At 46.6% G+C, this 26,925-nt stretch overlaps 13 protein-coding genes across 13 annotated transcripts; 8 read left to right on the top strand and 5 right to left on the bottom strand.

Annotated features, from left to right (window-relative positions):
• Positions 1 to 1,364: 1,364 nt before the first annotated feature.
• N7471_001277 (uncharacterized protein) lies at positions 1,365 to 1,607 on the bottom strand (the record flags this gene model as incomplete). The annotated part of the gene is made up of 1 exon (XM_057273998.1): positions 1,365 to 1,607. One exon carries the CDS (start codon positions 1,605 to 1,607, stop codon positions 1,365 to 1,367), a length of 243 nt encoding a protein of 80 aa, XP_057142177.1.
• A 4,579-nt stretch (positions 1,608 to 6,186) lies between these two features.
• On the bottom strand, positions 6,187 to 6,583 carry N7471_001276 (uncharacterized protein; the record flags this gene model as incomplete). Its single annotated transcript, XM_057273997.1, has 2 exons — positions 6,187 to 6,380; positions 6,478 to 6,583. The coding sequence occupies 2 exons, from the start codon at positions 6,581 to 6,583 to the stop codon at positions 6,187 to 6,189; spliced, it is 300 nt and encodes a 99-aa protein (XP_057142176.1).
• A 995-nt stretch (positions 6,584 to 7,578) lies between these two features.
• On the top strand, positions 7,579 to 8,832 carry N7471_001275 (serine hydrolase domain-containing protein; the record flags this gene model as incomplete). Its single annotated transcript, XM_057273996.1, has 3 exons — positions 7,579 to 7,669; positions 7,723 to 8,111; positions 8,152 to 8,832. The coding sequence occupies 3 exons, from the start codon at positions 7,579 to 7,581 to the stop codon at positions 8,830 to 8,832; spliced, it is 1,161 nt and encodes a 386-aa protein (XP_057142175.1).
• A 3,203-nt stretch (positions 8,833 to 12,035) lies between these two features.
• Positions 12,036 to 12,359, top strand: N7471_001274 (uncharacterized protein; the record flags this gene model as incomplete). The annotated part of the gene is made up of 3 exons (XM_057273995.1): positions 12,036 to 12,073; positions 12,122 to 12,227; positions 12,261 to 12,359. 3 exons carry the CDS (start codon positions 12,036 to 12,038, stop codon positions 12,357 to 12,359), a joined length of 243 nt encoding a protein of 80 aa, XP_057142174.1.
• A 25-nt stretch (positions 12,360 to 12,384) lies between these two features.
• Positions 12,385 to 12,664, top strand: N7471_001273 (uncharacterized protein; the record flags this gene model as incomplete). The annotated part of the gene is made up of 2 exons (XM_057273994.1): positions 12,385 to 12,407; positions 12,472 to 12,664. 2 exons carry the CDS (start codon positions 12,385 to 12,387, stop codon positions 12,662 to 12,664), a joined length of 216 nt encoding a protein of 71 aa, XP_057142173.1.
• Positions 12,665 to 12,691: 27 nt separating this feature from the next.
• Positions 12,692 to 13,555, top strand: N7471_001272 (uncharacterized protein; the record flags this gene model as incomplete). Its single annotated transcript, XM_057273993.1, has 5 exons — positions 12,692 to 12,746; positions 12,791 to 12,928; positions 12,992 to 13,294; positions 13,369 to 13,379; positions 13,403 to 13,555. 5 exons carry the CDS (start codon positions 12,692 to 12,694, stop codon positions 13,553 to 13,555), a joined length of 660 nt encoding a protein of 219 aa, XP_057142172.1.
• A 582-nt stretch (positions 13,556 to 14,137) lies between these two features.
• Positions 14,138 to 14,365, top strand: N7471_001271 (uncharacterized protein; the record flags this gene model as incomplete). Its single annotated transcript, XM_057273992.1, has 1 exon — positions 14,138 to 14,365. The coding sequence occupies one exon, from the start codon at positions 14,138 to 14,140 to the stop codon at positions 14,363 to 14,365; it is 228 nt and encodes a 75-aa protein (XP_057142171.1).
• Positions 14,366 to 14,724: 359 nt separating this feature from the next.
• On the bottom strand, positions 14,725 to 15,169 carry N7471_001270 (tautomerase family protein; the record flags this gene model as incomplete). Its single annotated transcript, XM_057273991.1, has 2 exons — positions 14,725 to 14,991; positions 15,044 to 15,169. The coding sequence occupies 2 exons, from the start codon at positions 15,167 to 15,169 to the stop codon at positions 14,725 to 14,727; spliced, it is 393 nt and encodes a 130-aa protein (XP_057142170.1).
• Positions 15,170 to 16,937: 1,768 nt separating this feature from the next.
• Positions 16,938 to 18,007, bottom strand: N7471_001269 (GPR1/FUN34/yaaH family-domain-containing protein; the record flags this gene model as incomplete). The annotated part of the gene is made up of 5 exons (XM_057273990.1): positions 16,938 to 17,105; positions 17,185 to 17,360; positions 17,413 to 17,532; positions 17,584 to 17,684; positions 17,739 to 18,007. 5 exons carry the CDS (start codon positions 18,005 to 18,007, stop codon positions 16,938 to 16,940), a joined length of 834 nt encoding a protein of 277 aa, XP_057142169.1.
• A 1,114-nt stretch (positions 18,008 to 19,121) lies between these two features.
• Positions 19,122 to 20,746, bottom strand: N7471_001268 (CoA-acylating methylmalonate-semialdehyde dehydrogenase; the record flags this gene model as incomplete). The annotated part of the gene is made up of 2 exons (XM_057273989.1): positions 19,122 to 19,535; positions 19,592 to 20,746. 2 exons carry the CDS (start codon positions 20,744 to 20,746, stop codon positions 19,122 to 19,124), a joined length of 1,569 nt encoding a protein of 522 aa, XP_057142168.1.
• Positions 20,747 to 21,284: 538 nt separating this feature from the next.
• On the top strand, positions 21,285 to 22,385 carry N7471_001267 (nitronate monooxygenase; the record flags this gene model as incomplete). The annotated part of the gene is made up of 1 exon (XM_057273988.1): positions 21,285 to 22,385. The coding sequence occupies one exon, from the start codon at positions 21,285 to 21,287 to the stop codon at positions 22,383 to 22,385; it is 1,101 nt and encodes a 366-aa protein (XP_057142167.1).
• A 696-nt stretch (positions 22,386 to 23,081) lies between these two features.
• On the top strand, positions 23,082 to 24,323 carry N7471_001266 (Globin; the record flags this gene model as incomplete). The annotated part of the gene is made up of 1 exon (XM_057273987.1): positions 23,082 to 24,323. One exon carries the CDS (start codon positions 23,082 to 23,084, stop codon positions 24,321 to 24,323), a length of 1,242 nt encoding a protein of 413 aa, XP_057142166.1.
• A 1,443-nt stretch (positions 24,324 to 25,766) lies between these two features.
• Positions 25,767 to 26,718, top strand: N7471_001265 (HpcH/HpaI aldolase family protein; the record flags this gene model as incomplete). The annotated part of the gene is made up of 4 exons (XM_057273986.1): positions 25,767 to 25,916; positions 25,969 to 26,120; positions 26,170 to 26,405; positions 26,456 to 26,718. The coding sequence occupies 4 exons, from the start codon at positions 25,767 to 25,769 to the stop codon at positions 26,716 to 26,718; spliced, it is 801 nt and encodes a 266-aa protein (XP_057142165.1).
• Positions 26,719 to 26,925: the final 207 nt, after the last annotated feature.

Raw genomic sequence — 26,925 nt, 5'->3', positions numbered from 1 at the left:
AACCAAGAAATATACTCAATTCGTGAAGCTGCGCGTGTCTTTAATATCTCACATACAATTCTACGTCGTCGACTTAATAAAACAACTTCACACTCAGAAACACGCGCTAATAATGATAAAATAAAAAGAAATAAAGAGAAATCGCTTGTATAATAGACTCTATCGCTAAATCAGCATAGAGCGCGTCCCGACTAACGTATTTCATAAGCGAGTGGGCCACCTACCCCAGTGTATAGTTTTTAAATGCATTTATTAAATTAAATACACTAAAATGAATACCCTATCTGGGCACATACTAAATGTATGCCCTGTTTTATTACACTCACTACACCTTGGTGTAGCCCGTACACGTGGCTGGAAAGCGGGCGAAGCGCTTCTTCCCCCCCCCCCCGGGGGGGGGAGGTGCTTCAACAACTTTCACCGGCTTAGTAATTAATTGAGAAGCCCAGTTGGTGAAAATGTGTGAGAAATTGGATTTCTGGGGGACATGCTAGTTCCTGAACCAGAATTATCTTTTGGCTGAGCTTTGATGCGTTTTCCATTATTCATCTCTTCAATCCTCACTATCTCCCACTCATTCTCTCATTCACTTGCAATGGGAGAGCTGAGGGAACCTGGGACAATATTGCTTTTCTTCTCACTCGGAGCTATTAAAAGTGGGCGTATCCTCATGTTGCTGGTTTCTCATCTTCACTTCTCAGCGGCCCCAAAAAAGACAGAGCTTTGGAATCATTCACTGAATGATGACAACACTGGCTGGGGTGCTAGAAGCTTTTGTCCCGGTCTCAGTGTCCGGGTGCGGAGGTGGAAATTTGTCCGTCTTTGTAGAGGACATAGTAGCTAGGTCTACTCGATTGCCTGGGCGTAAGATGGTAGTCGACTCGTATCAACGTCTTTTGATAAGACAGTCAAGATCTGGGATCCGGCTACCGGTAAGTGCACATTATCCCTTAACACGCCTGTGAGATAGGTCAGCTCGATCGCCTAGTCGCAAGATAGAAGTCGACTCGCACCGGCGTCCTCTAAGAAGACAGTTAGGATCCGGGATCCGGCCACCGGGCAATGCTTGTCGATCCTCGAGCCACTAAGCGGTAGGGTCTGTTCGATTGCCAAGGCGGAAGATGGCAGTCGACTTGCATCAGCGTCGGATGATTATACAGTCAGGATCTGGGATCCGGTTACTAGACCCGTGTCAGTTATCTGAAAAAATGGAAGGGGTGGTTGGCGGCTGGTGGCTCATACGTTTCCATAACTATTTTGAATTGGGATTTTGATGCCCATTTCTCAAACGACTTGAAATCATCTGATGTGGTACAGATCGGACTTTCGAGATCAATCTCGTCTACCGCCTGAAAATTCTCTTCCTATTCATTGCTGGCAGAAGAAGACCGAGCAGGCTTAGTTGCTAAGGAGGGTTCAGCTGACGCATATTCATCGTGGGTGAGCTTGACTATCAACCGCTTCAGTCGAACTATATCGAGGCCTGGTGGGGATTGGTTCTGGGAGACGGGAGTGTTTGGAGGTTCTTGGTGGGTAAGATTGCGTAGCGCGTTCTTAAGAAACACACCAAAGAGAAGCATCAGATCCTTCAAGGTGGTAGGAGGCATAGTCAACTCCTTCGTTGGGCTATCGGGTGGCGTTAAGCCTTAGTGACTATCGGATTGTAGCAATTTGCCAGAGTTACAAAAGTGGAAAGCGGTAAATAGTCCTTTTGAGCCTTCAAGGGCCACTGTTTATTTTGTGGTCTTACGGGTGGTTTTTTTTCGTTTGTATCTTCGGTTGCATCCCAGAATGTCTCTCAATAGGTTATACAGTACATAGATCCTACCTCAGAAGTCTTCCTAGCTAAGCATGAAATTAACTTTTGACTATCATTTCTCTATTCTGAAGGCTAAATTTGTATTTCGCATCCCTGATAGCACTGTGATCAAGAAAACTCTCATTGTGCTGCGCACCGGGTGTTGGCCAGTATGCTTCCTTATTCACCCCCTGAAATGGGGTGGTGTCTCGTACGACTTCAGCTTCTTCCTGGACCTCGGGCTGGTCATCCTGCTGATCTTGGTGATCATGTTCATCTTGCTCCTGGGGATCATCTTGCTCCGGTATGCTAGTCTGCTCTTGACTAGCAATCTCATAGTTGATCACTTGGGTGATCTCTTCATCGGTGGGTTCCTGTGGCTCTTTCACCAGTGGTAGTGGGATCGGTTGGTATCGTTCGTAACCTGGTGCATACTTCCGGCCTTCATCAATGACCGCATCACGGATATGCTTCACCTTCCCACAATGTGGAAACCAGATCTTCCAGATATTAGAGGCTTGGTATCCAACCAGGAAGCCAATTTCAGCTCGAGGATGCATCTTATCTGACTGCACTTGCTTATCAATCCTACAGTATGCCATGCTTCCATACAGCTTAACATTTGACAGATTGATCCTTGGCATCGTCGTACCGGCCACGAATTCCTTTCGTACTTCCTCCTACGGCACCACCCAGCGGTTCTCGGTAGCGATATACGACGGCGTACGATTCAATAACCATACCGCGGCACTCGCAAATTCCGGCCACAAATCCTTAGGGAGCTTCCCATCGAGCGCTAGCATACGCATCCGAGTGATAATCATACCACCCGATCTCTCGGCATACCCATTCATCTCGGAGTGCCCGGGGGGACTATGATATATCAAGATACCATCGCTTGTCAAGCTGTACTCCGCTGCTTTGCCAGCTGCTGCTTCATTATCATAGTGAAAGGCTTTGATCGGCAGCTTCCACTGATTACTTGCTAGTCGTACGAACTGATTGATTGCCGCTTGACATTCAGGCTTCAATTCGTGCGTCATGATCCAATGGAACCTTGGTCCTTCTATATAGAAGTGAGAAATCCATCGATGCTTTTTGTACGCCGGTGGCAGTTGTATTAGATCGAAATGGACCCTTCCAAATCGTCCAAAGGTACGTCCAACTGGCCGTCGTGATATCTGCTTCGGTGCTCTACCAAGATAACAGGTTTGACATAGAGGTTCATGCTTCTCTCTATCTTTAATGGTAACACCATCGACTATTGTAGCAAGCTTTGCTATAGTACGTGGCTCAATATGAGCAACACGACGGTGCCAGATCTCGGTAGAAGCCTTTGATTCCTACGGCTTTATTGATCTCCTTTGTACGGCATATGCTTGCTGTAGTAGATCTTCATCAGGCTTATCAAAAATCCAAAGGTTGCATTGATCCCATAGGTGAACATTGACGACAGGCCTATCATTAGGATCCCGTATACAGTCTGTCTTCTGGCACCATATGCCACCTCTCTTCCTTAGCATCGCGTACGACACTAGATTTGTGTGGAGGCTAGGTGAGCATAGAGCATCACTCAATGTGATCTCCATCCTCCCTTTCTCTAGGTGTCTTCCTATAAGCTGAACCTTACCTCTTCCTAGCACCTTCGTAGTGCTATCTCCAGTTGTCAATTCTATGATATCAGGAGTGAAGTCAATGAATAAGCTCCTATCGTTGCAGACATAGGAGCTTGATCCAGTATCAAGAATCCATCAATCGTAGAGAGAGAGTTCGCCGTCCTTTACTACAGATAGCACATACTTGCTAATATGTATAGCTTCACTCTAGGGCCTGCCTTAGGGCTTGCCTTAGGCTTGGTAGGCGGTTGCAAAGCTGACTTGGTTGGCGTACTCCGCCTGCTTAGGCTTCGCTTCCGCCACCACTTTGTCCACCCATTACTTCCAGGCTTGATCCTTAGCTAGCTTCTTCTTTATTTTCTCCAGCGTACTCTCATTAAGAACGTATCCTTCCGGTCGAATTGCTTCATTCATAACATAGCAAGTGGCAACCTTATGCTTCGGGTGAGTCCTACCGCAGGGGCAGTCTCTCTTCTCAAATGGAAGCTTCTCTTGCTTCGGCCTTGCTTCCGGCTTCGCTTCTTAGTGACATTGCCAGGTTGAGAAAGCGCTTTTTAGAGCATTCGTCGAGCACACAGTTTGAATGCCAATTTCACGATTCATAGCGCGGAACGATTCGAGAAGATCTCGAGTATCGAGCGTCTTTTTGTCTATGACAATCTCTTGATATTTCCCTTACCACCAGATTGGCAACACTTTCACTGCATGTAAGAAGTCTCTATTAGCATCTCCATCATTGATACCAAGACTAACTGCTTGCTCTCTTAGTGAATTCCACTTTTGAAGCCATTGCTCAATATCTCCCGTCGGCTTCTGCATTGCAAAGACCTTCCAATTCATACGAATCTCCTCTTCGTACGCAGTCGACCGAGCAAATCGAGTCTTCAGATACACAAGCCTATCATACGGTGTACGATATGTGATCAAAGCAAAATGATGCATTGGATCAAGGTAGGTGAGGATATACTCATTTACATCACTCAGTCCTTTCGCCTGTTTCTCCTATTTTGTGTACTTCATCTTATACACATCCATCCGATCTCGCCAGATCCCTCGGTCGTTGTCATCGCCTTCCTCGGGGTATTCCGGTTCCACCGGTTCTTGTAGAGGATCAGGTCGTTTCATTAACTAGGTATCGGTTGTCGTCGTGAGGTCTGGATTGCATAGATCCCATACATTCTTTTGCATTGCGTATAGCTGCACCTTTGCAAACCAGGTGACCCATTGCGGCGAGTCCTTCAGTTTTTCGCCCTTCATGGCGGAGAAAATTGATGCTGCCTCCATTGCTGGATTCAAGGGTAGGTTTGTATAGCTTCAGATAGCTTCAGGGGTTGCGAGACAATTCTAGCTGCGTGCTAGATACTATATACCAACTATAGTAGTCTCATTCAGTGCGAACCGGGCTCATAACTGTCGGCGTGGGCCGTATTGTCAAAATGTAGGGTCCAATCAATGGTGTTCAACTCTCTGTATTGCTGTATCGACTTTCCTAACAATTTATAACATGGAGCCTCGATTACATAACATAAATTACAAAACATGTAGGATTAATAAATCCTCCAGTATGCCGGTGTCACTGCGCCGACAGTGGCGCCACCTATGGCCTCGCCTAGCCTAGTCTGATAGCTCTCTCTCTCCTTTGCTTAAGCGCCTTATAGCTCCAACTGACGAGTACATAGTTTTGGACCCACAGTACATGGAATTTGTTTAGATTTGGTTCCTAGGAATATAGCCTGCATCTCTATGGAATCATCCAATTGCTATGACTAATACTTGTGTCGCCTTGAGTTATTTAAGCCGCCCACCCGGACTTTACTAAGAAAATAACTGTTGACAGTCCAAAGATGGTTTCCATACGTACTAATTTTCGATACGCAGTAGTTCCCCAAACGGAAGAGGGCTCCGTATGGAAGAGGGCTTCGTAAGGAAGAAGACTACATATGGAGATTTACGGAGACCTTGATTGCCAACCCAAAGCAGGGGTGGCAAATGCTAGATATCATTGGCTAGCTATATGTTCCGTTTCCAGTGGATAGTGTTTTATAGCCAACTCGTTAAATCAACCAGCTCAATCGGGTTGGCCGAATAGGTGTCCAGTTCACCCAGGATTTTAGCCTTCTAAACACCACAATTCAACATCAACTCCCTGCGATGCCCTCAAACTGCTCGAAAATCAATGCGCCAAGTCGGTAAATTCGGGGCACTTGCTACAAAGGATGCAAAACGAAGGATTGGGGATAGGGCAGAGAAAGAGAATGCTGCCGCTACACGGAAGATCGCGAGAGTGGCAGCTTCAGAGGCACCTTCTACGGTCGCTGTGCCCTCGGATGATGCAATGCCAGAAACACCTATCAGAGTGCAGTTGCAGCCTATAATTACCCCTGTATCTATGCAAAAGCCATAATGTGGCTGCTGAGAGAGATGAATAGCTTGAAATGTTGCGTTGGGGGCAAAATTCGCGTTGGGCCCCGGAGGACCAACAGCAGGAGCGGTGTGAGTACTCTTCGGGACTGTTAGTCCGAGAGGTGAGCTTAATCCTCATAAAATCTGCGCTTGCAGTTGTCGTCTCGCTTTGGAGTACGATACGGGTCTTCTCCCGTATCTGCGTGAGGTTGTCTACTAGCGCCTTGGTCTTCTCTCCAGCAGAACGGAGGTCCAATATCACAGCAGGCAGGCCAAGTCTGGTGCGCGTCGCGCAAGGATTAGACGACACGAAGGACGACTGTGAAATTGATGCCCAGCTTTGCCCTCCCTGGGCTATGGACCCGCGTGCTAGGCAACGTAGTGGGTATCCCTAACGGTAACTGACTGAACGAGTTCTTTTAGGTCGGCGATCTTCTTGTGGAGCTGATTGACCTCTTTCTGCGATTCTTCCAGTTCCTTGCGATAAAGCGCTACTTCGGCCGCGACGGCCTCCACATTCTTATATGCTTCTGAGATGTTCTGAGATGCGTTTGCATTCCACCCTAATTCCGGTGTTTGCTCGTAGGATCGGTTGAAGATATTTCAGGATCTGTTGCGCTAGGCCCTGGGTTGTACCCTAGGGCCTGGCACCTGGCGAACCAGGCCGGACCTCGTGGTTGGGTAGAGCGGGTGCTGCGTCGGGACTGGGAAGATCAGACGCGTGGTTGGACGCGTTCCGTCCGCGATCGCTGCGTTTCACCGGCATTTTGCCACGCAACGGGGGGGTGAATTACGTTATAGGAACACGGTGAACAAAACCGCCTGCCTAATTAGGAATTTAGTCGGATTTTAGCGCGATTCTAGAACCCGACCCACGGGTAAAATCGACGGGATGGACCAGAGTATATTGACCTTGGTGGATTTCGAATCACTCTAACGTGTTGCGTAACATCGTTCCGTGTGGAAACGAAAAAGGGGTCGCCCCGTGTGGTACTCGCAAGCCAACAGATGAATGAGGTGCAAGACAGTTCGGGTGCACCTACGGAATACACTTCGTGTTGTGATGCGCCACACCGTATTCCTAGCGATGACGTACGTACAACCATCCCTCCACTTCTACAACTCTATTAAGCTCTACTACCCAAATTTGGTTAGAGATTTGATAATTTTATATACATTACGTTATATGGAAATCCTAAAGAGCCAATCAAAGTAAGGATTCTTGCAAGAAACGCCGTGCAGAATGCCTTCAACCACCAGGTATGGTTTGAGGATCAACTATTCGCGGATATCACCTACTGACAGAATCAACAAATTTTGGGTCTTGGGCTCGTGAACTGAGACACGGTTCACATAAAGTATGTATTTACGCATAAGAGTGGATACCCTCTGTCTAGTTGCTTCAAGAGAGCCCGTATTCCGTGTAGTTTAGTTGTTGCCAAGCCCGGGACCAGCCTTGGAAACTCGGCCGTGTTAGGCATCAGAGAGTGAATATTGGATAGAGCACCTCACGAGCAAGGGCGACAAGGTAATTCAAAGAGGCATAAATAGGACAGGTTCCGGTTTCAACTTTACCAGGGGGAGAGGCTTCAGTATGAGGCACTAAATCGCAGCACATTCTCTGTTATTCACAAACTCACAAGGCTTAAGCACGGTAATGATATTGATAGCCCCGTATGGTATATTTCTTTTGGGCCACCAGTTAACAGGTTATGATATCAGTATATCTACAAATTCGATTTTCGTCGTCAAATCCAGACGATGGAGAACTTCAATAAGATCGTGGCGGCAAGCACAGCCCGAGGGGCCAATATCGTACCTGGCTGCATCCTGGGAGCGGTTGATAAATCCGGTACAGTACAGTACTTACACTTTTTGTTGGTCACGTGTCTTACACCAATCTAGGAGAGCCTTTCTATCTCAAAGCTGCTGGAGTCAGCTCCGTCACCGAGGATGCTACTCCAATGGAGGCAAATGCAACCTTCTGGGCAGCCAGTTGCACCAAACTACTAACTACCATTGCAGCTCTGCAATGCGTGGAACGCGGCCAAATCGCCTTGGATGAATCGGTCTCCAAGGTCCTTCCCGAACTTGCTGAGCCCCAAATCATCTCATCGGTCGGAGATGGAACCAGCCAAACGAGCATTTCCTTCATGTTGAGACCCGCAGCAAAGAACATTACGCTCTGGCATCTACTCACCAATACAAGTGGTATTGCTTATGACATGGTTCACCCAGAGCTGCTCGCATGGCGCGCATCCAGAGGAGAATCACCTATGGGCTTGAGTGGGAAGGTGATAGAAGCATTCTCGGTCCCGCTACTATGCGAGCCAGGTGAAAAATGGATATATGGGGGGTGGATATGACTGGGCAGGGGTCCTAGTTTGTCGTTTGAACGGAGGCATCACACTGGAAGAGTATATGCAGCAGCACCTATTCCAGCCATTAGGCATGAAAACAACGACATTTCGGGCCGCGAAGCACACTGAGATTACGACACATTTAGCGGCCATGTCGCAGAGACAGGAAGATGGAAGCTTTCAACCAGCACAAAGCCCGTGGCCAATCGACGCTGAAGAAGACAGTGGAGGAGCGGGAATTTATTCCTCTGTGCCAGACTATATGAAAGTCCTCGCTGATCTTATCAGCGACAATCCTATTATCCTGAAGAAGGAAACAGTTGACCTGATGTGCACCCCGCAAATCACGGCGGAATCGGCAATGTTGAAGGATCCCTCAGTTTCACAGGTCATTGCCACTATGACCGGCATTTCGGATATCTCAGCTGGCGTTACCTGGAGCCTTGGTAGCGTGTACATGACAGAAGATGTCGGCGTCATGAAGAAGAACACATTAGTCTGGGGCGGAATGGCGAATCTGGTCTGGTTTGCCAACAGAGAACGCGGCGTTGCCGGGATATTTGCTAGCCAACTCCTGCCACCGGGTGATGCCAAGTGCTTTGACTTGGCGCTGCAATTTATTGATCATATATTTTCGTTAGCTTCGAGCAAATAGTTATAAATACTACTAAGTTCCGTTTTGCTCACTTAAACAGAAGTGGCTTCCATTGCTTGGATGGGGTGGCTAGCCTTGAGCATGTTAGGCAGGAACAAAATGTCGGCGCAGTGACGCCGGTATACCAGAGGATTTATGTAATCAAGGCTCCATATAAATTGTTAGCAGAGCCGATACAGCAACACAGAGAGTTGAATACTGTTGGACTATGTCGGTCATCCCATTGATGCCTCCATTTGTTTGCAGACTGAGCCTTTCTTTGTTTGGCAGGGTATAAATCCCCTGCTCTAGATAGATTGAATAGATCATGATTCTTCTTCTTCTCTCTCTCCCCCCATAGTTAGCAGCCCCAACAAATACCATTGATTGGACCCCTACATTTACAATACGGAATACTGCAACACAAAATATGTAGCAGCTTTGGTAGTTTGATACAGTATTAGACCCTCAAGTTTCAACCTCACCCTTGTGATGCATTGTTGCGGAAGAGTGTTCAAAAGATAATTTTCTTTCTTCTTTTTTACCCCCTCAAATAGTGGGTTTCGCTCGCCCATGAGAAGATTAATGTGGCGTTGCCTAGTGATACAAACGGCAGTGCAACAGCGAAACGTGCGGATATCAGTTGCCTCGTGTCGCTGGTTGACCGCGGCCGTTTATGAATACCGCATACAATCAGAGGTCTTCTCCAGCGGCCCTCACGTATCTTGTCATGGTGTGACCCAAGTAATCGAGATGATCTTCAGCTAGGAGATCTAAGTTCATCTGCTCAAAACAGCACGTCGATCAGCATGCTGAAAACATGACCACTTAATATTTGTCTAGGTTAGAATCGCCAAGCAACTTGGGGGCAAGAAAGATTTGAAGCCGTTGATTTAACGAGTTGGCTATAAACTACTATCCACTTAGAATCACTCGGTACATCTAGCGAGTCTTTTACTGCCTCATGAAACATATTTTCGAAAGCTTGATGCTCTTCGACCCACGGTCGGTCATCACGAGTCTGCTGTACTCGATCGCTGGCTATGGCAACGGTGATCTCATGGCGAGAATTCAGCCTCCCAAGGTGTGAGTCGTGGAACTCAGGAACTGGAGCACCCAAACCACCGCCACCCAACGCGAAATGATCAGAGTCGGAGCCTTCAAATTTTTTGAGTTCATCTTCTTCCAAACGAAAGCCTGGATAACATCCCTCCTCAAGGGCTGTCCGCTTTATTTTTTTGCTGCCCGCTTATGTGAATATAATGGCCAAAAAGCGGCTACATACCTTGGTCCCCAGAACAAGTGACGATTTCAAATTAAGCCAAGTGGCCAGGAACGGATTAAATATTCCCCGTCTCCAACATTTAAACTTTATATCACTCGGCCCAACGCACGGCCCAACTCCCGGAGGAGTTGGGCCGCTCGGGCAAAGCGTTTCTAATTTATGATTGGCTCGCGGTTACTCCTTTCTCCACCTTGGAGTAGGGCTTCCTCGCGTTCAGGGGAACCCATATGTACCATGTGGGTCCCGCAGATCATTTCTCCAAACATCCTGTATGCTTCATGTATATCCCTGACATGGATCCTAGGGCCGGATATGATCCTAGAAACGTGGGTCTTCGAGATAATAAGTGGGATCTAAAACGCAGGCAATAATTGCGGGCAGCAAAACAGTTGCTCCCCGAAGTAATCAACGCTCCCGTGAACGGACGGGTGTGGCTCCAGGATCCAACGTAGAGAGCTCAGGAACAATCTGTCTCGCTTCCACAATCCGTCACAAAGAAACCTGCATGATGCGCCATCACTAAAGCAACGCTGTGGCAGGAAGAGCACGCAAACAAATTACCAGCAGTGAGATGATACAGTGCAAGATACTAGTTACAATATGGTCTGCTTAGAAAAGTTCGTTTCCCTTTCTTTCCGTCTCATTCTGCTAGCCACGGTCTAGACCCCATATTTCCCAATACAGATTAGTGTTACCTATGTGACCGAAAATAGCGGCAGCCTGACTTCTCTCCCCAAATCTCCTAGTTGGAGCTTACATCTAGAGCACAACACACCATGGAGGAAATCTTTCAGTCTTTGACAGCGGAGAGAATCCAGGAGCTGCTAGTAATCTGCGGAATCAGTACCTACAGCGATGAGCCTATCAAGCAACACATACTTGGCATTTCTGACTTCAGTGAGCCCCCAGACTGCTGTTCGAGCAACTATTTCCACTGACACGTAAAGTCCGCCAAATAAGATAGCAGGTAGGAATAACAGATCTACCACCTCTTCCTACTCCCATAGCTAGTCCGGATCCTAAAGCAAAGCGAGGCTCTTATCGGTTCCTCCCCACACCTGAAAAACGGAGTAGAGCGGACTACACGGGGCTAGATATACCGTCTTATAAGAAGAAAAGGAAGAACAAAGTTAAGGCGAAAGACAAGACTACTCTTAAAGAAATGTCGCAAGGGATGAATGATACCGTACCACCTCTAGAAGGAGGCATACCAACCGATTCTCCGTTAACAGATGAAGCGAACATAGCGATGAACTTACCCCGGGCTGGGACACCCTTAACCGACTTATACACCCATTAAGGCGGAAAAGCGCCGCATAGTATCGTCGAGAACATACTTGTCAACTACATAAAGCTTAACGATCCACTTGAAAGATACGGACACCGTTAAAATATCAATTTACCACAATTGGTCGTCGTCGGAGATCAGTCTAGCGGAAAGAGCTCCTTTTGGAAGGCCTGACGAAATTGAAATTTCCTAGGAATAGTGGTCTGTGTACTCGATTCGCCACTCAGATTATCTTCAGAAGGGCTCCCAACTTGGCCACACGCAAAGTAACTGGTTCGATCATTTCAACAACGCATGAGGAGGAAAATGAGACTGTTGATTGGAGTATGTCTGACATCGAGGCATTGGGTGAAGGAGAGTTCGGGAATATGATGAATGAGGTGAGACCGAGTCTTCAAGCGTAATGAGTATGGTGCTGACTTCGCTTAAGGTTTATAAAGCAATGGGCTTATCAACTTCACTCGACGATAGCCTACCCACTTTCTCCCACGATATTTTTCAATTAGAGATCCACAGACCACATGAGAATCACCTCAGTGTTATTAATGTTCCTGGAATCTTCAAACGACCACCCCTAGACTGACCACCAAAGCAGACATTGTCCTAGTAAGAGATATAGTGCTAAATTATATGCGCAATCCCCGCTCCATAATGCTTGTAGTTGTTCCAGCAAATGTGGACATTACAACGTAAGAAATTATTGAAATCGCTAGAGAGCTTGACCCTGATGGATAGAGGACATTGCGGATCCTCACTAAGCTAGATCTTGTCGATAAAGGAGTAGAAGATAAAATCATTGATCTTGTTGAGGAAAAACTAGAGGCACAAGAGCTAGGTTGGGTGGTAGTTAAGAACCTTAGACAAAAGTATCTCTAGGGCACGTCTAAGATTCGTGACACTGAAGAGAAATTCAGAAATTCACCCCCTTGGAGCCGCCTCTCTAAGGATAACTATAGTATTGAAGCCCTTAGATAGCGACTCTAAGCTCTTCTAGCCTCAAATGTGCGGCGGGAATTCCTTAAGGTGAGCTTCACGTATAGAGACAAATATTGACCTATTATATCCGTCTGAGCTAATTGGATGATAGGTACGATCTGAAGTCTCCAAGCGCCTTAAAGAATGTAGAAAGGCCTTTGAAAGCCTTAGAGGAGAACGCGAGTCCCCTAAGCAGTAAAGCAAATATCTGCTCGAAGTTGTGTCTAAGTTCTAGCGTATCACGGAGAATGCTCTCTATACGAATTACGGATCCTAGGATTCTTTTGATGAATACCCTAGCTTAAGACTGGCAACTCTAGTGGCTAACCGCAATGCGCAATTTTCTGACGAATTTTCCACCTAAGGACATGTCTACTGCTTTAAAGCGTATGGTTATAATGACGATTCGGATAAGGACCCTAAAATATTAGTGACCTCCCTACCGAGTTCTGTCGGCGCCTATGTTGGGGAAGATGATTATGAGGAGAAGGAAGACAACGACGAGCTTAATACTATACCTAGCAGGAAACTTAACATTTGCCACTATATTGAGGACATTCTGTATGATGGTGTCCAAATAGAGTGTTTAAGAGCATAAGGTATCCTCCCTTAGATCTAGAATCTCTATCTAGAATCCCGTGGATTTGAGCTAGGAACATTCAGCTCTTCTATACTTTCTAGCGTCCTGAAGAAACAACCTGCCAAATGGCCTTCTCTGGCCGAAGGTTATATCTGCGATATCATATCTATCGTTCACAATTTTATTAGTATAGCCTTAACAATATCCTGTCGTGATCACAGACTCCGCTCAAATATTCTCCCGTTTTTAATAGACGGGCTGATCGAGAGGTATCGGAAATCTCTTTCAATGACGGACTTTCTCCTTAAAATCGAAAGAGAGGGAACACCGATAAGTCAAAACCATTACTTAAATAGTAATTCACAAAAGTGGTGAGTATTTTATCTAACCCTATATTGATTGCAACTTATTGAGCAACTCGGATTTCAGTCGCTAGGAACGTATTTCGTCTGCTGTTAAGAAGACTTTATTCCCTGTGGATATGCCTGATGGCTCAAAGCGAGAGTGTTTTCAGGTTTCTGGTCTCGTACGAATTCATCACATGAGTAATTCGAAGCAGACGGTCGAGGACATCCATGACATTTTGAAATCATACTACAAGGTCGCACGAAAATGATTCGTTGACAATATGTGCATGCAAGCGGCGGACTTTTATCTGGTCACTGGACCTAAGGCCCCAATGAATATATTCTCACCATCTTGGGTCTACTGCCTTTCTAATGAGCAATTGGAACATATAGCGGGGGAGGAATTGTCCGTTCGGAGAAAGCGTCACAGATTGCAAAAGCAGACTAAAGATCTCGAGGCCGGACGAAAAATTCTGCTCTAAATACATGTATACATTTTGAAGTACATCGGATCCTTGTCATACACCGAATTCTCACAAGATTGATTTAAAAAAACCCGATTCACCCCTTGCTCAGAAATCAGGAAGATCCAATCTCAATAAAGGCCGGAAAGTGGGAATCCTTTCAGGCTTTTGCGACGTATTTGATCCACTGGAAGCATTTGCACCGAGCATTCTATCTTGGGCGTTTAGCTGCTCACGATTTACATAAGTCTGGCCAAGATATACAAGATACCGCATACAATAATACAGGATTTAGCTTTGGACCTCACCCACGACGTCTCACAGTGGTTCTGAATGAGTATCTTTTCAGCGGTGACGAGCTAGCCAACCAAATATCTCCTCTCTCGGATGTTCGCAGGACTTGTTCACCCTATCATTCATCTTGGGTTTGGGATTGAGTTCAAGCAGCCTGACATTGCTGCTCACGCTCTCGCACAGGCTTCAGTTCACAAGGATTACCTTGCAGACTGTATTGAAGAGGTTTCGTGGTTGATGGACTTTGTGGGTGGATTGCCGAGTTTGGAGGAAATCACTATCGAAGAGGATTTATTTGTGGGGAGTTCCAATATCCGCTGAGCGTGACTCCTACGTTTTGTTCTAGGTTCTAGTTCGTACTCTTTACGTGGGTAGCCAATTAGGTAAGTGTGAATGTCAAGGATGGAGGAGTAGTGTCCCCGCTCCCCTATAGAACATGTAGACTCCGAATGCTAGTTGCTCATCTTCCACCCTACTTGCTAACACAACATGTTTCCTTGGCGCAAAATATGTGATAGACATTTGTACTCATGAGTACAACAAAGATCTTCCTGGACCCCTCAAAAGCATAGCGTAGAATTTCCGACTTGTGAAGTACGCTCATATCTTCGGCTATCGATATCTGTACGTAAAGTATCGTAACCGGTCAGGAGAACCGGTGTTCAGATCACATCAAACCCTCACAGCTGTCCAGTGACAAACTGTGCGATGCCCATCCCGAAGCTCCAGTCTGCCTGGGTGTTTTCAGCGCAGGTGATAATCAAATCTTCACCAGCCACGGAGCACTTTTCCCACAGATTCTCAGACAATGCTTTAAAGACCTGCTGTTTTTTCTCCGCATTCCGGCCTTGTTGCAAGATCTGAATGATCACTATTCTTTTGGTTCGAGTGTAGCCCAGATTGGTGTCCTCGCAAATGAGCTCATAATCTTCGTGCTGGGTAATGATCTAGGTGTGATGTGAGTAACACATATTCGAGGGCTATATATTCACATCTTACCTGGTATCTGTCCCGTTTAGGAGCATTAAAATGGGTCATCATCACCTGCTGGATGACGTCCGCGATCAATCTGAGTTCGTTGGTGGACCACGCGCCTCGAATAACATCAATTTTGACAAGCGGCATGCTGGGGTTGTTTTGAAAAATTGGATGTAAATGTGTGATTCGTGCGTATGTTAATATGGACACAGGGCTGCTCAACCGATCACAAAGGGTGACCGAGCAGCATATGTAAGTAGTAGGACCGCCCTAGTGCGAATAGTATGACTGACCCAACGAGAACCATCGGTGACGACCGGGGTGGTGCGGGAGAAAAGCCCGCAGCTTCCGCAACATCCGCCCCATGAGACATCATCTTCAAGATCCCGATTAACCAGTAAAGCCGGCTAGACCCTGGCGACCGCGACCCAAAGAACCTAGGATTCAAAGCCCGACGTCAGATGCTCTCCAGGTCCCCGAGCTGTTAACTAGTTTGACCAGCAGTTTCTGTACCTTAGGCGCACGGTGTAATTAACTACCTGACTTGCTGAACAGGCTATAACCCCTCTTTGACTATCAGGCCTCCTTCATGTGCTATTTACCGATTGGATCGTGTGCGTCTCTGGAATTTACTCTCATTCATAGCGCGTACAAGGTGGTCAGATCGTATTTCAGCCCGGTTTCGCTACTATGTACGCAGTCCCATAGGCGCCAGGGGTCAAACCCCCATTTAGGCTTAGAGTTGGTGCTCTAATGCCTGATTTTGGCCTAGTACACTGCTCGGTACAATGTAATGTAAATTATTCATTCTAATATGACGCTTTTTGCACCATACAAATCAATGTATCTCCATTTTTTTTGGGTGGTTTACTGGCCTCAATAAAGCTTTTTGACACCATACAAATTCATATATCAACTTTTTGGGTGGTTTATAAGCTCTCTCCCTATATATGAAAATGAAGCTTTTTATCCCATACAAATTGATGTATTACCATTCTTTTTGGTGGTTTACAGCTCTCAATAAAGCTTTTGGCTCTAACTATCAAAATCCTACATCTCCACTTTTTAGGATAACCTCAAAAGGCTTCATTTTCATATAGGGCGAGAGAGAGCCTATAAACCACCCAAAAAGTTGATACTTGAATTTATATTGTGTCAAAAAGCTTTATTTTACCATATAACCGGCCTTTAAATTTTTTACCAAAATTATAGACCCTCGCTATGCGAGCGTCTTGCATAGCGAGGGTCCACCACCTATATAGAACGGATTATTTATATGAACTTGTGCCTTTTACTAGGCTGATTTTGGATGTTTCTGGAACCCCGCAAATTAGAATTTTCAAATGATTTGCGACCAATTTGCAGTGGACACAGCGAGAAGCACTGGTGTGCCAAAAGCTAACTAGAGTCACTCACCAGTGGGATTTCCTTTCCGCAATACCCGCATGCTAAGGGTAGTGGCGAATGCGGGAAACCTCGCATACTTGCAAATTCGTCCACCCAAATAAGGCTGCCTTTGCAAGAGACCTTATAGTGGTCATTGAGTTAGGTTTTTGATGAAATGATGCGGTGTTTGAGGAGTGGTGAGCACAATATTAGGTCTTTATGTGTTCGCTCTACGCACGACTTACTTCGCAGTAGGTTAGCGTCCTCACAAAGAGGTAGGGCGGCAAGATTGGAGACGATTACACTTTAGTTTTCCTCTAATCCCCTCAAATCCACAGTCAAAATGCGCATGATAATTATAAACAAAAAAAAGTTCATTCTTGGGTACATGAATGCATAGGTATGTATAGACATCATGAGACTTGCAGACGGGAAGAGGAAACTGAAGGCCGAACAAGATCAGAACTTTCTGAACAGTTTGAGAAGAAGCCAGGTAGAAGTTCGGATGGTACGACATGGAGAGCGTGATCTATGCATCATTCTCCGTCCTTTTCTGCGCCTTTCGATTCCTTCCTTGAATGAGCTCACTCAAATCTCCAACTGGTAGGACGAGTGGGAAGTCAATCGACTCCAACATTTGGGCCACGAAGATGTACCATATCGGGATGCAAAGTATAAAATTGCAGGCACCCGCAGCCTTGAAGCTAGAAATTAGCAACGTTCCTACAGCAACATAATACAAAAGTAAACTTCAAATTCAAATTTTCATCACATACCATTTCCATCTTAGCTGCCAGAGCTTCGTTTCCTAGCGCAATATAGAAATGCACAGCTGCATAGAGATTATATGCTGCCACCAAGAACAGGAGAGCAAGAAACAGACACGCATTTGTGCGGATGGAACAAATAAGATAGATGAAAGTGACCACAGCCAAGACAACGTAATATAGACCTTTTCGATTATTAGAAATGCACCTTTGGTCTATCCTCCATGTTGGACTTACCTGTAGTTGCGTGGTACCCAGCTGTCTTCATACCCTCAAAGCTGTTACCTGTGGAGGAATATTTGGCACCCACTTCGAAAAATGGCATCAAGGAGGCCCCCTCTGCTAGCCAAAAAGCTCCTGTTATTTATTAGTTTCTTGATTCCAGTTAAAATGATTAGGAATTTTGACCATATGTGAAGAAAACAGCGCAGGAAAAGGTATTCCCAAGAATCCATTCCCCCAAGGCGCCAATGATCTGGACTATGCCACCGAAAAAGATATATGCTGGGCTATGTTTGGATTGGTACTTGGTTTTGGACCCTCTTGGCGGAGTTTGATCTTACAAGATGGCCCCTCCATCTCCGCCAGCACCTCTCCAACCCATATGAAGCATTGCATTGGGTGTGGCAGACACTAAGAAACCCATCAATGATATAGGGGTTGGGTTACCAAAAGTGCGCCGCAAGTTTCCTGCGATGGGCATCTTAGGGGTCAGGTAGAGCTTCTCAAAGGTATCCCGGGGAATGGGCAGCATGACACTCTCTGCAGTGCGTATGTGAGACAGTATCTCCGTGTTGCCTTCCACGTGTTCATTCATAGCTTTACCGGACATATTTTAAAGTTGACGTTTGGAGGGTTGTAGAGGGAGAATGAGTGTTGGTTCAATGCCTATTCCTTTTGTGTCCCTGTTCAGAGCTCGGCGACGCCATAGATATATGGAGAACACGAGGAAAGGGTTCCTCTACCCCGCAATTGAATCTATTGATACCCCATACTCCGGGTTGCGCCCAAATTTTACCAGACAAACTCCGCGGAGCTGGTTTTTGTAAACGCCACGCGCCTCAATGGAGTAGCAGTAGAAATAGGTTCCGTAACATCCTCATGGGGACTTATTAGGCGGCATATATTGTTTGGATCAAGTAGGATGCCCATGGTATGCTAAATTTGACCCTACTTGCAACAATAAGTGAAATATAATTTATCACAAGTTTCAGCGTCCTAGCACAAATTTCGCGTTACCTGTGATGGTGGCGGGGGAAATACACCAAAGGGTTAATTAATAATGCTCATTTCATATTGCATTCTCGCTCTCACACCTGGTGGCGTGTTGGCGCACACCTTGAGCGAGATACCATTCCTAGCCTTTGTATTCAAAACCCATTTCCGCAATACCCGCCATTCCGAAACGTGGGAACTGACCCAGCGGCTGGATAGCTGGGCAAATGATGGGTGCATTCAGTTAAGAGTTTTGCCTGCGCAGGAGCGCCAAAGGAGTCAGGATGGGCCGAAGAGGCCCGAGACAGTGTCTGTGGCTGGACCACGTGAAGCTATTTTCAATCAGAAACCGTACCCCCATCCCAAAGGGCGCCGGTCAAGAATGAATGGCTGTAGTCTAGATCTGTTACCATGGCTGCGGACTGAAGTAATATTGATCTACGAAACAACAAAGTAATACCCGAGGGAATACCTAGACCACTGGCTTCACGATAACTGGGTCTAAGAGACTGATGCGCCTATTATCAAAAACACTATCGATGAAACTACATTGAAACCTGCCATGATGCAGGTATCCAACAACTTTTATTTAGAATAGATGTTGACCCACTGGACGCTACCGTTAAATTGAATAACAAATAAGTCGGGTAGGCTCTCCTTCCAAGGTATACTCCAACTTCTCCGAGGGATGCTCTTGTCGTCCCAGTACCCAGTATATGTAATGAAATATTTCACAGGTGAGAGGGCATGACAACCTGTTTGCCCGCATCGACATTCTCTCGGCGCCAAAGGCTAGTGACCGTTTTCTGCTGGGTGTAGAACATCAATCCAGGCTTTCCGTAAAATGTACTTGCACCCCCGCCTGCGATGCTCTTCTTATTCCCCGTGAAGGAGAACATGGGAAGTGGGACCGGGAGTGGGACATTGATGCCGACTTGTCCAGCTTCGATATTTTTTTGGAAATATGAAGCTGATACGCCTGACTTGGTAAAAATACATGCACCGTTGCCATACTCATTCGAATTCAGAAGTTTGATAGCTTCTTCGAGTGTCTGTACAGAAATACAAACCAAAACGGGGCCGAATATCTCCTCCCTGTAACATTCCATGTTCGTTTTTACGTTTGTAATAACCGTGGGTGCCACCTAAAGCCAGTTAACAACGCAAGAACGAGAATAATCAGTATAGGTCTTTCGCGTACAAAGTTACCATTGGGGAAATTCGGTGGTTTGTACCCTCTGCCATCCAGGACGATTGTCGCCCCGTCACGTTCAGCACTGGCGACTATGGACTCAATCCTAGCCATGCTTGCGGGACTAATAACGGGACCAACGTCGGCGTTTTTGTCAAAGCCGGCAGACACAACCAGCGCTCGAGCCTTCTCAACAAGTTCGGGTATATAACCGGAGCTCTCACCAACTGTAACAAGTACACTCAATGCCATGCAACGCTGCCCTGCAGCCCCAAAGGCAGCACCAACGATGGCATCGAGAGCGGCATTTTTGTCTGCGTCTGGGAGAAGGACGGCATGGTTCTTTGCGCCGAGATTCGCCTGGACTCGTTTCCCATTAGCCGAGCCCCTAGAGTAGATATATTCTCCAGCGCGATTGCTACCGACGAAGCTGATTGCGCGAATTGCGGGCTCGTCAAGGATGAAGTTGACAGTGTCAACAGAACCATGGATGATATTCAAGACTCCTTTAGGGAACCCTGCCTCTCGAGCAAGTTCGGCAAGAATCAAAGCAGCGCCAGGATCTCTTTCGGACGGCTTCAAAACCATCGTGTTTCCAGTAACAACCGCAATCGGAATACACCAGAGGGGAATCATCGCAGGAAAATTGAATGGACAGATAGCAGCGACAACACCAAGGGGCTCTCGATAGCTTCTTGTTTCCATGTCTCGAGCAACTTCGAGAACCTCCCCAGGAAGCTGAGTAGTGATACCACAGGCAGTCTCAGCCACCTGTAGTCCACGTAGGACGTCTCCTCTGGCGTCTTTGAACGTTTTTCCTTGCTCCAAAGTAATCGATGCAGCTAGGCGGTCCCAGCTTTCTTTGATGAGATGTGTAAAGCGGAATAGTATCTGCTGTCGGGCAATGATACTCATTCCCCGCCATGCCGGAAATGCCTTTTGAGCAGAGGAAACTGCCGCAGAGAGTTCCTCAGGGGTGGACTGAGGGACACGGGTGACAAGATTGTTCGTAGCTGGATCAAAGAGGGGAATCCACTCAGTTGCCTTGGAGGCTATGAAATTATTGTCAATGAAATTGGGTGTGTCGGTGGGCCGAGTGATGGGTTCATGTGACATGCGCACTGTTAAGCCTGTTGAGGCAGTCCCGGCGGTGTTGGAAGTCATTTTTAACGACAGAATGCCAATGATATATTAGGTATCAGAACGTTCAGGTGAAGTTATCCTTCAAATTGAGCAGACAATGAGACTTTTGAACGTGGTGCTTGAGCGCTATATAGTGTTTAAAAGGGTATAGGAGGACAATACTCGGCGAGTGGGTTAAATGGTTGCCCGAGGAGTTGCTCGTGAAACGGATATTGCGGGCTCTTTGGAAAAGCTCCCTTAGCCCGGTCCAATTACGCCCATTCGGGCATGGAAACAGTTCGGGTATTGCGGGATTGCAGGATGCCAGTTTCGTTCTCGTGCCCCCTATTGCGCCAGCTAAACATTCGAGATCCGGGGAATTTGTGGGGAAATGATTTGTGGGGAAAACAGTCTCAAAACGGGCTGGGTTCGGTTCTTAGCCTCTTCATCATAGCCATTTGCTGAGATATATAGTTTTCTCGTCGAGACTTGTTCACCTATTTACTATTGCTTGCATTCCTATTCTCATAAGAGCTGACATACTTTCTCCTTCTCCATATTGCCTCGCATCATACTCAACATGCATCTCCTTGACAGCTTGCCGAATAACATGCGTGCTGACTATCCTTGGACAGCGACCCCGCTCATCGTATCGGCACCCATGGCCAAAGTCGCCATGCCCAAACTTGCCGTGACTGTCTCCAAGGTCGGGGGTTTAGGGTTTATTGCAGCAGGATATCACAGCGACCATCTTGAGGACCTGCTGGAGGAAGCCGAAGATCTGCTCGAGGAAGAAGCCGCAGATGCTCGAGTGGAGAGTGAGAGAGCCATTCCGAAGTTCCTACCTATCGGAGTGGGTTTCATAACTTGGAGTGCCTCCTTAGACAAGGCACTCCCCTGTTTTTCCAGATACTGCCCTGCTGCTGTTTGGCTATTTGCTCCACCAAACGGCTTTCAGGACCTTATTCCCTGGGCCACCAAAATCAGAGGGGCCACCTCGTCGAGGACCAAGATCTGGGTGCAAGTCGGCTCTGTGTCCGATGCCGTTGAGGTAGTCGAGGCAGTCGATCCGGATGTCATCGTGGTCCAGGGACTTGACGCTGGCGGGCATTCACTAGCCCGAGGAGCCAGCATTATTTCTCTATTGCCAGAAATCAACGACAAACTTCGGGAGCTTCGCCCTTACCCTCAGAAGCGAGCTGATGTTCTAGCTGCCGGTGGAATCAGTGACAGTCGAGGTGTCGTCGCGGCTATGGCTCTTGGTGCCCAGGGTTGTGTTCTCGGAACTCGTTTTCTCGCGAGTCCCGAATCCATGATCGCTCGTGGCTATCAAAAGGCAATTATAGATGCCGCGGATGGAGGCATTAGTACCGTTCGGACAACTATTTATGACAAAGTTCGCGACATTCATGGCTGGCCAGAGGGCTACGATGGCCGTGGTCTGATAAACAAGACCTTCCTTGATCATCTTGGTGGTATGTGTGAAGTCAAAAATCGCGAACTCTACCGTGAAGAGTTGAATCGAGGAGACGAGGGATACAGACCAAATGGGAGACTTACCACATATGCCGGGACCGGGGTTGGGCTCATCAGGGAACTAATCCCCGCCGGGGACATCGTCAAGTCTTTGCGTGAAGGTGCTCGCAACATTCTGTCTGGGCAGCATCAATCCAAACTTTAGGGCAGAGTAGTTGTTTGGGGATAGTATATCTCAACTTTAAATTCTGATATCTTTTCATATATACTGCTATAAAATATGGACCCTCCGGCTTAATACACAACAAAGTGAACAGATCCCGACTGGAAATTGGATACATTCTGATTTTTGAGAAAGAGATCCTCTTACATAGTATTCAATGCACCCAAGCTTCTCAACGACCTCAAGAATCTTCATTATAGAAGCTTTTGATTATATGAGTCCTTGGTTCGATCGGTTTGAGAAGTAGACTAGTAAACGACAGATACGTGTGCGAGGCAGCCTAGCAGTGCTCGGCACTTTCAAAGGGGCTGAGAAGGGCTGCGATTTGAAACATGCGGAGAACTTACTGTTCATACATCCGCGGAGAAACACAACTTAAAAAGGTCTTGTCGCGATGAGGCCTCTTGCCCGCAGAACCTTAATGCTAACCCGAAGGAATCGCGGGGCGGGGCGGGTATTGCGGAAGGAGTAGCAGAGCTCCTAATAGTCAATCCTTCGCATGGAAAATCAGCCGAAACTTCAGAAGGGTTTTGATGTTTCCCACTATACTTTCGGAAGTTTCTGGCTTGCTTAAAGAGGCTTGTCCATTCCTTTCACCCGGTTATCTTAAAGTCCCAATATCAAGAATACCTACCCTACGACCTTCTCCTGTCATTTCATTCTTCTCTGCACTCAAACATGACTCCAGAACAGATTGCCGTGATAGCTCAAACTCTTCCGTTCCTGGAGCAATACGGGGAGAGTATCACCAAAGCATTTTATAGGAATATGCTTGCCGCCCACCCGGAGCTGAAGAGCGTGTTCAATATGACAAACCAGCAAACTGGACACCAGGCAAAGGTTCTTGCTGGAGCCCTCTACGCTTACGGAGCGAATCTCAACAACTTAGACGCACTAGGTCCAATGCTAGAATTGATTTGTCACAAACATGCATCTTTACAAATCACTGCGGATCAGTACGATATCGTCGGCTTGTATCTGATCAAGGCGATGAAAGAAGTTTTAGGAGACGACTTCACACCAAACGTGCAAGATGCCTGGACTTCCGCTTATGGCCAACTCGCGAGCCTCATGATTCAGAAAGAGAGCTCGCTCTATGGCCAGCATGAGGAATGGAAAGACTGGAGGGACTTTCGCATCGTCACTATTTTCCATGAATCCGAGGAGATTTCCTCGTTTTATCTCTTCCCTGTTGATAGCAAACCCCTTCCAACCTTCGTACCTGGCCAATACGTCTCCGTGCGTGTCTATATACCGGAAATGGGCTACATGCAGGCACGACAATACTCAATGAGCGATATCCCCTCATCTAAATACTATCGGATTAGTGTGAAGAAAGAACGGGGTCAGCAATTTGCCCCCGGTGTACTGTCAAATGCTCTCCACGACATTGATGCCCCAGGCGGAATCGTGCAGGTCTCACATCCTGGAGGTGACTTTCTCTTGAACAGCATCCGTGAGCGCACACCAATTGTTCTCATTGCAGGTGGCGTTGGTATAACCCCATTGTTGTCTATGTTGAAGTTCCTCACGTCAACTGGATCCACCGTGCAGCGTCCCGTACATCTCATCTACGCTACAAGAACCACGGCTGCACGGGCCTTCTTCAAGGAAATAATTGAAGCCAGTCGCTCCGATGCTACAGCCAGAGTGACGTTCTTTGTCGAATTTCCCGAGGCTAGCGACAAGGCTGGTAGCGACTACCATCACCTAGGTCGCATCGACCTGCAACGCCTGGATGCGCATCGGGATCTTTTCTTGAGTGACCCGCTTACGGAGTACTACATATGCGGTCCGTCTCCATTCCTCGAAATGGTTAAAAACTCTTTACTCAATAAAAGAGTAAAGTCATCCAAGATCAGGATGGAGGTCTTTGGCGCTGGTGGCTTTGTTGAAACCAAGTCCCAGGCACGTTTGTAAGCCTCTCAAATACATCTTATCGATTCTTTCTTCAAGTTATATTGTGCCGGGAATGAAAAATAGAGGATAAAAACGCATAAAATACTGTAAATCCTGGATTTGTCTTTGTCTTGCAGCTACATATAGCGCGCCAGGAGCTGCATATTAACCAAATGGAATGTGAGAGCGAAATAAATTAGTTTACTGACAATGAATATGGCCGTCGACCTACAATTATTTTGGGCTGTGGTATCTTTTTGTTGGACAATGTCGGTCATCCCATTGATGCCTCCATTTGTTTGCCGAATGAGCCTGTCTTTCTTTGTTTGGCAGGGTCTAACTCCCCTGCTCAGGTAGATTGAATAGATCATGATTCCTCTTCTTCTTCTTCTTCTTCTTCTTCTCTCTCCCCCATAGTTAGTAGCCCAACACGTTTCTGTGGGAGCAGTTTGTGAAATCACCTCCACGGCATTGCCTCTCATGGTTACCGGCTGTTTTATTGCTGGTCTAGGGGTCGGATTTATCTCCGTAATTATCATCTTGTACGTGTCAGAGATCGCGCCCGAAAGACCGCGATGACACAGGATCTTATCGCATCCCCATCGGTATTCAATTCTTGTAGTCCACTATCCACGCTGTCGGTCTCTTTTTCCTTCCCGAGTCACCTCGTTTTTTTTGTGAAGAAGGGCAAAATTCCAAGTGCTGCAAAGGCGCCTGCAAGAATCCGTTCGCAGCCCGATCCTAAGCAAAACTGTATATGGTAACCAAATAGATACCTGGATGGTAGATGAAGCTATTTAAAAGCAGGTATGGACCTCGGGAAGTAAGTCATTAGATACGGGTATCATCATAAGCTGCGTGCTAGTTAGCTAGTTATGATTTGCTGCCACCTGTAAAATACTACATACGACCATAGGGTGTGGAAAACAGGGCTTCCCGTCCGCTCAGCCGTACTTAAGCCACACGCCGGTGAGTTAGTAGTTGGGTGGGTGACCACCAGCGAATCCTCACTGTTGTATGTTTTTATGATCATTTTTAATACTTTTGCTTCAGTCTGTCTGAGTGATGATAGTAGTTGTGGTTTTTAGATGCTATTGACCAAGTTTGAGTAGACGGCTCGGTGTAGCTGCTGTATCACCGAGAATGATGAATTGAGCTTCAAAACCACAATTTTTGGAACAATTTTGCCCGCGACCCTGCTAGAACGTTGCTCGGTTGGATCTGGTTTCGCCGTCAGCGTTAAGGTCCGCCGCTCGGGATAAATCTGATTTCCCGATACTGAACAACGACTCCTATTGTTTCATTGCGACTTTTCCAGATTTAATTTCCACGCTATTCTCAATATCAATATAGCTGCCTATTGTGCCTCTTTCTTTATATCTCATCGCTGTCTTCTCTGGACGACGTCAAGACAACGGTTTTATAGGCTTTGGTTAAACTATTGAAGAACACTCTTATCCCAAGATGTCATACCCATCAGCCATGACGACCTTAATTCAAAACCCCCAGTTACGCGTGCTCAATGCTCTTCGAGCTGGCTCGAAACCTATTATGACATTTTTGGGCCTTCCGTCCTTCCGCACAGCCCAAGTTGTGGCTCAGACCGGCGTTGATGTCAGCATTTCTCCGCTTCAATAGATGGATTTTCATACTGATGGTCATGAAGGGCATCATTATCGATTGTGAGCATGGAAATATCAGCGATGATTCCATGCACAACTCGACTGCCGCTATCGCTGCTTTGGGGGTGTCGCCGCTTGTTCGTCTTAGAATGACCCACCCGGATTTGATTAAAAGAGCTTTAGATGCTGGTGCACAGTAAGTGAAAACACCAATTCTACCATTCTCTTACTAACCATGTGACAAGCGGTATCGTTGTTCCTCAAATCAATACTGCCGAAGAAGCCAGGACCGTTGTGTCCTATTCAAAATTCCCTCCACAAGGGCTTCGAGGGCAAGGATCAGCGTTTCCGGCCATCGCCCATGGTATCGATATACCGACATACCTAAAAACAGCGAACGAAACGATTATCACCTGTATTCAAATTGAATCAAAAGCGGGAGTCGAGAACGTTGACGCTATCTGCGCTGTACCTGGTATCGGTAAGTGACTGACCCCAATCCTAATAATGGTTTTGCTAATATTCGTCAAGATATGATTTTTATTGGGCCAAACGACCTTGCTCTATCGGTCCTTGGCTATCTCCCCGCAAAAGGGAACGAGCCTGACTTTGTTGAAGCAATCGAAAAGATCGTGGTCGCAGCCAGAAAACATGGCAAATGGGTCGGTCGATTATCAAACAACGGGGCTTTGTGCAAGGAACATCTGAAAGTGTTCGATACCGTAGCGATGAGTTACGATATTCGGGCGATGCAAAACTGGTATACAGCTGAGTTGCAAATCGCGCGCTCATGATAGCTTATATCTTGACACATATCTACATCGATTATGGAAAACTTACATATAGAATCCATCTATACAGCTTGGATTGAGCCAGCCACACGGGGCTTAGCCTTTGACAAACGATGTAGCTCATCAACATCAAAAGTGGGGATTTGATCATCCAGCCCAACTTACAAATAATGTATCTCGATATACATGGTGAAATTATAAGGATAGACC

The sequence above is a fragment of the Penicillium samsonianum genome (assembly GCF_028829775.1).
Source record: "Penicillium samsonianum strain IBT 33392 chromosome Unknown utg000001l_segment0_segment0, whole genome shotgun sequence".
Classification (NCBI taxonomy): domain Eukaryota; kingdom Fungi; phylum Ascomycota; class Eurotiomycetes; order Eurotiales; family Aspergillaceae; genus Penicillium; species Penicillium samsonianum.
Note: the sequence above shows the minus strand (reverse complement) of the source record. Positions and strands in the feature narration are given on the sequence as shown.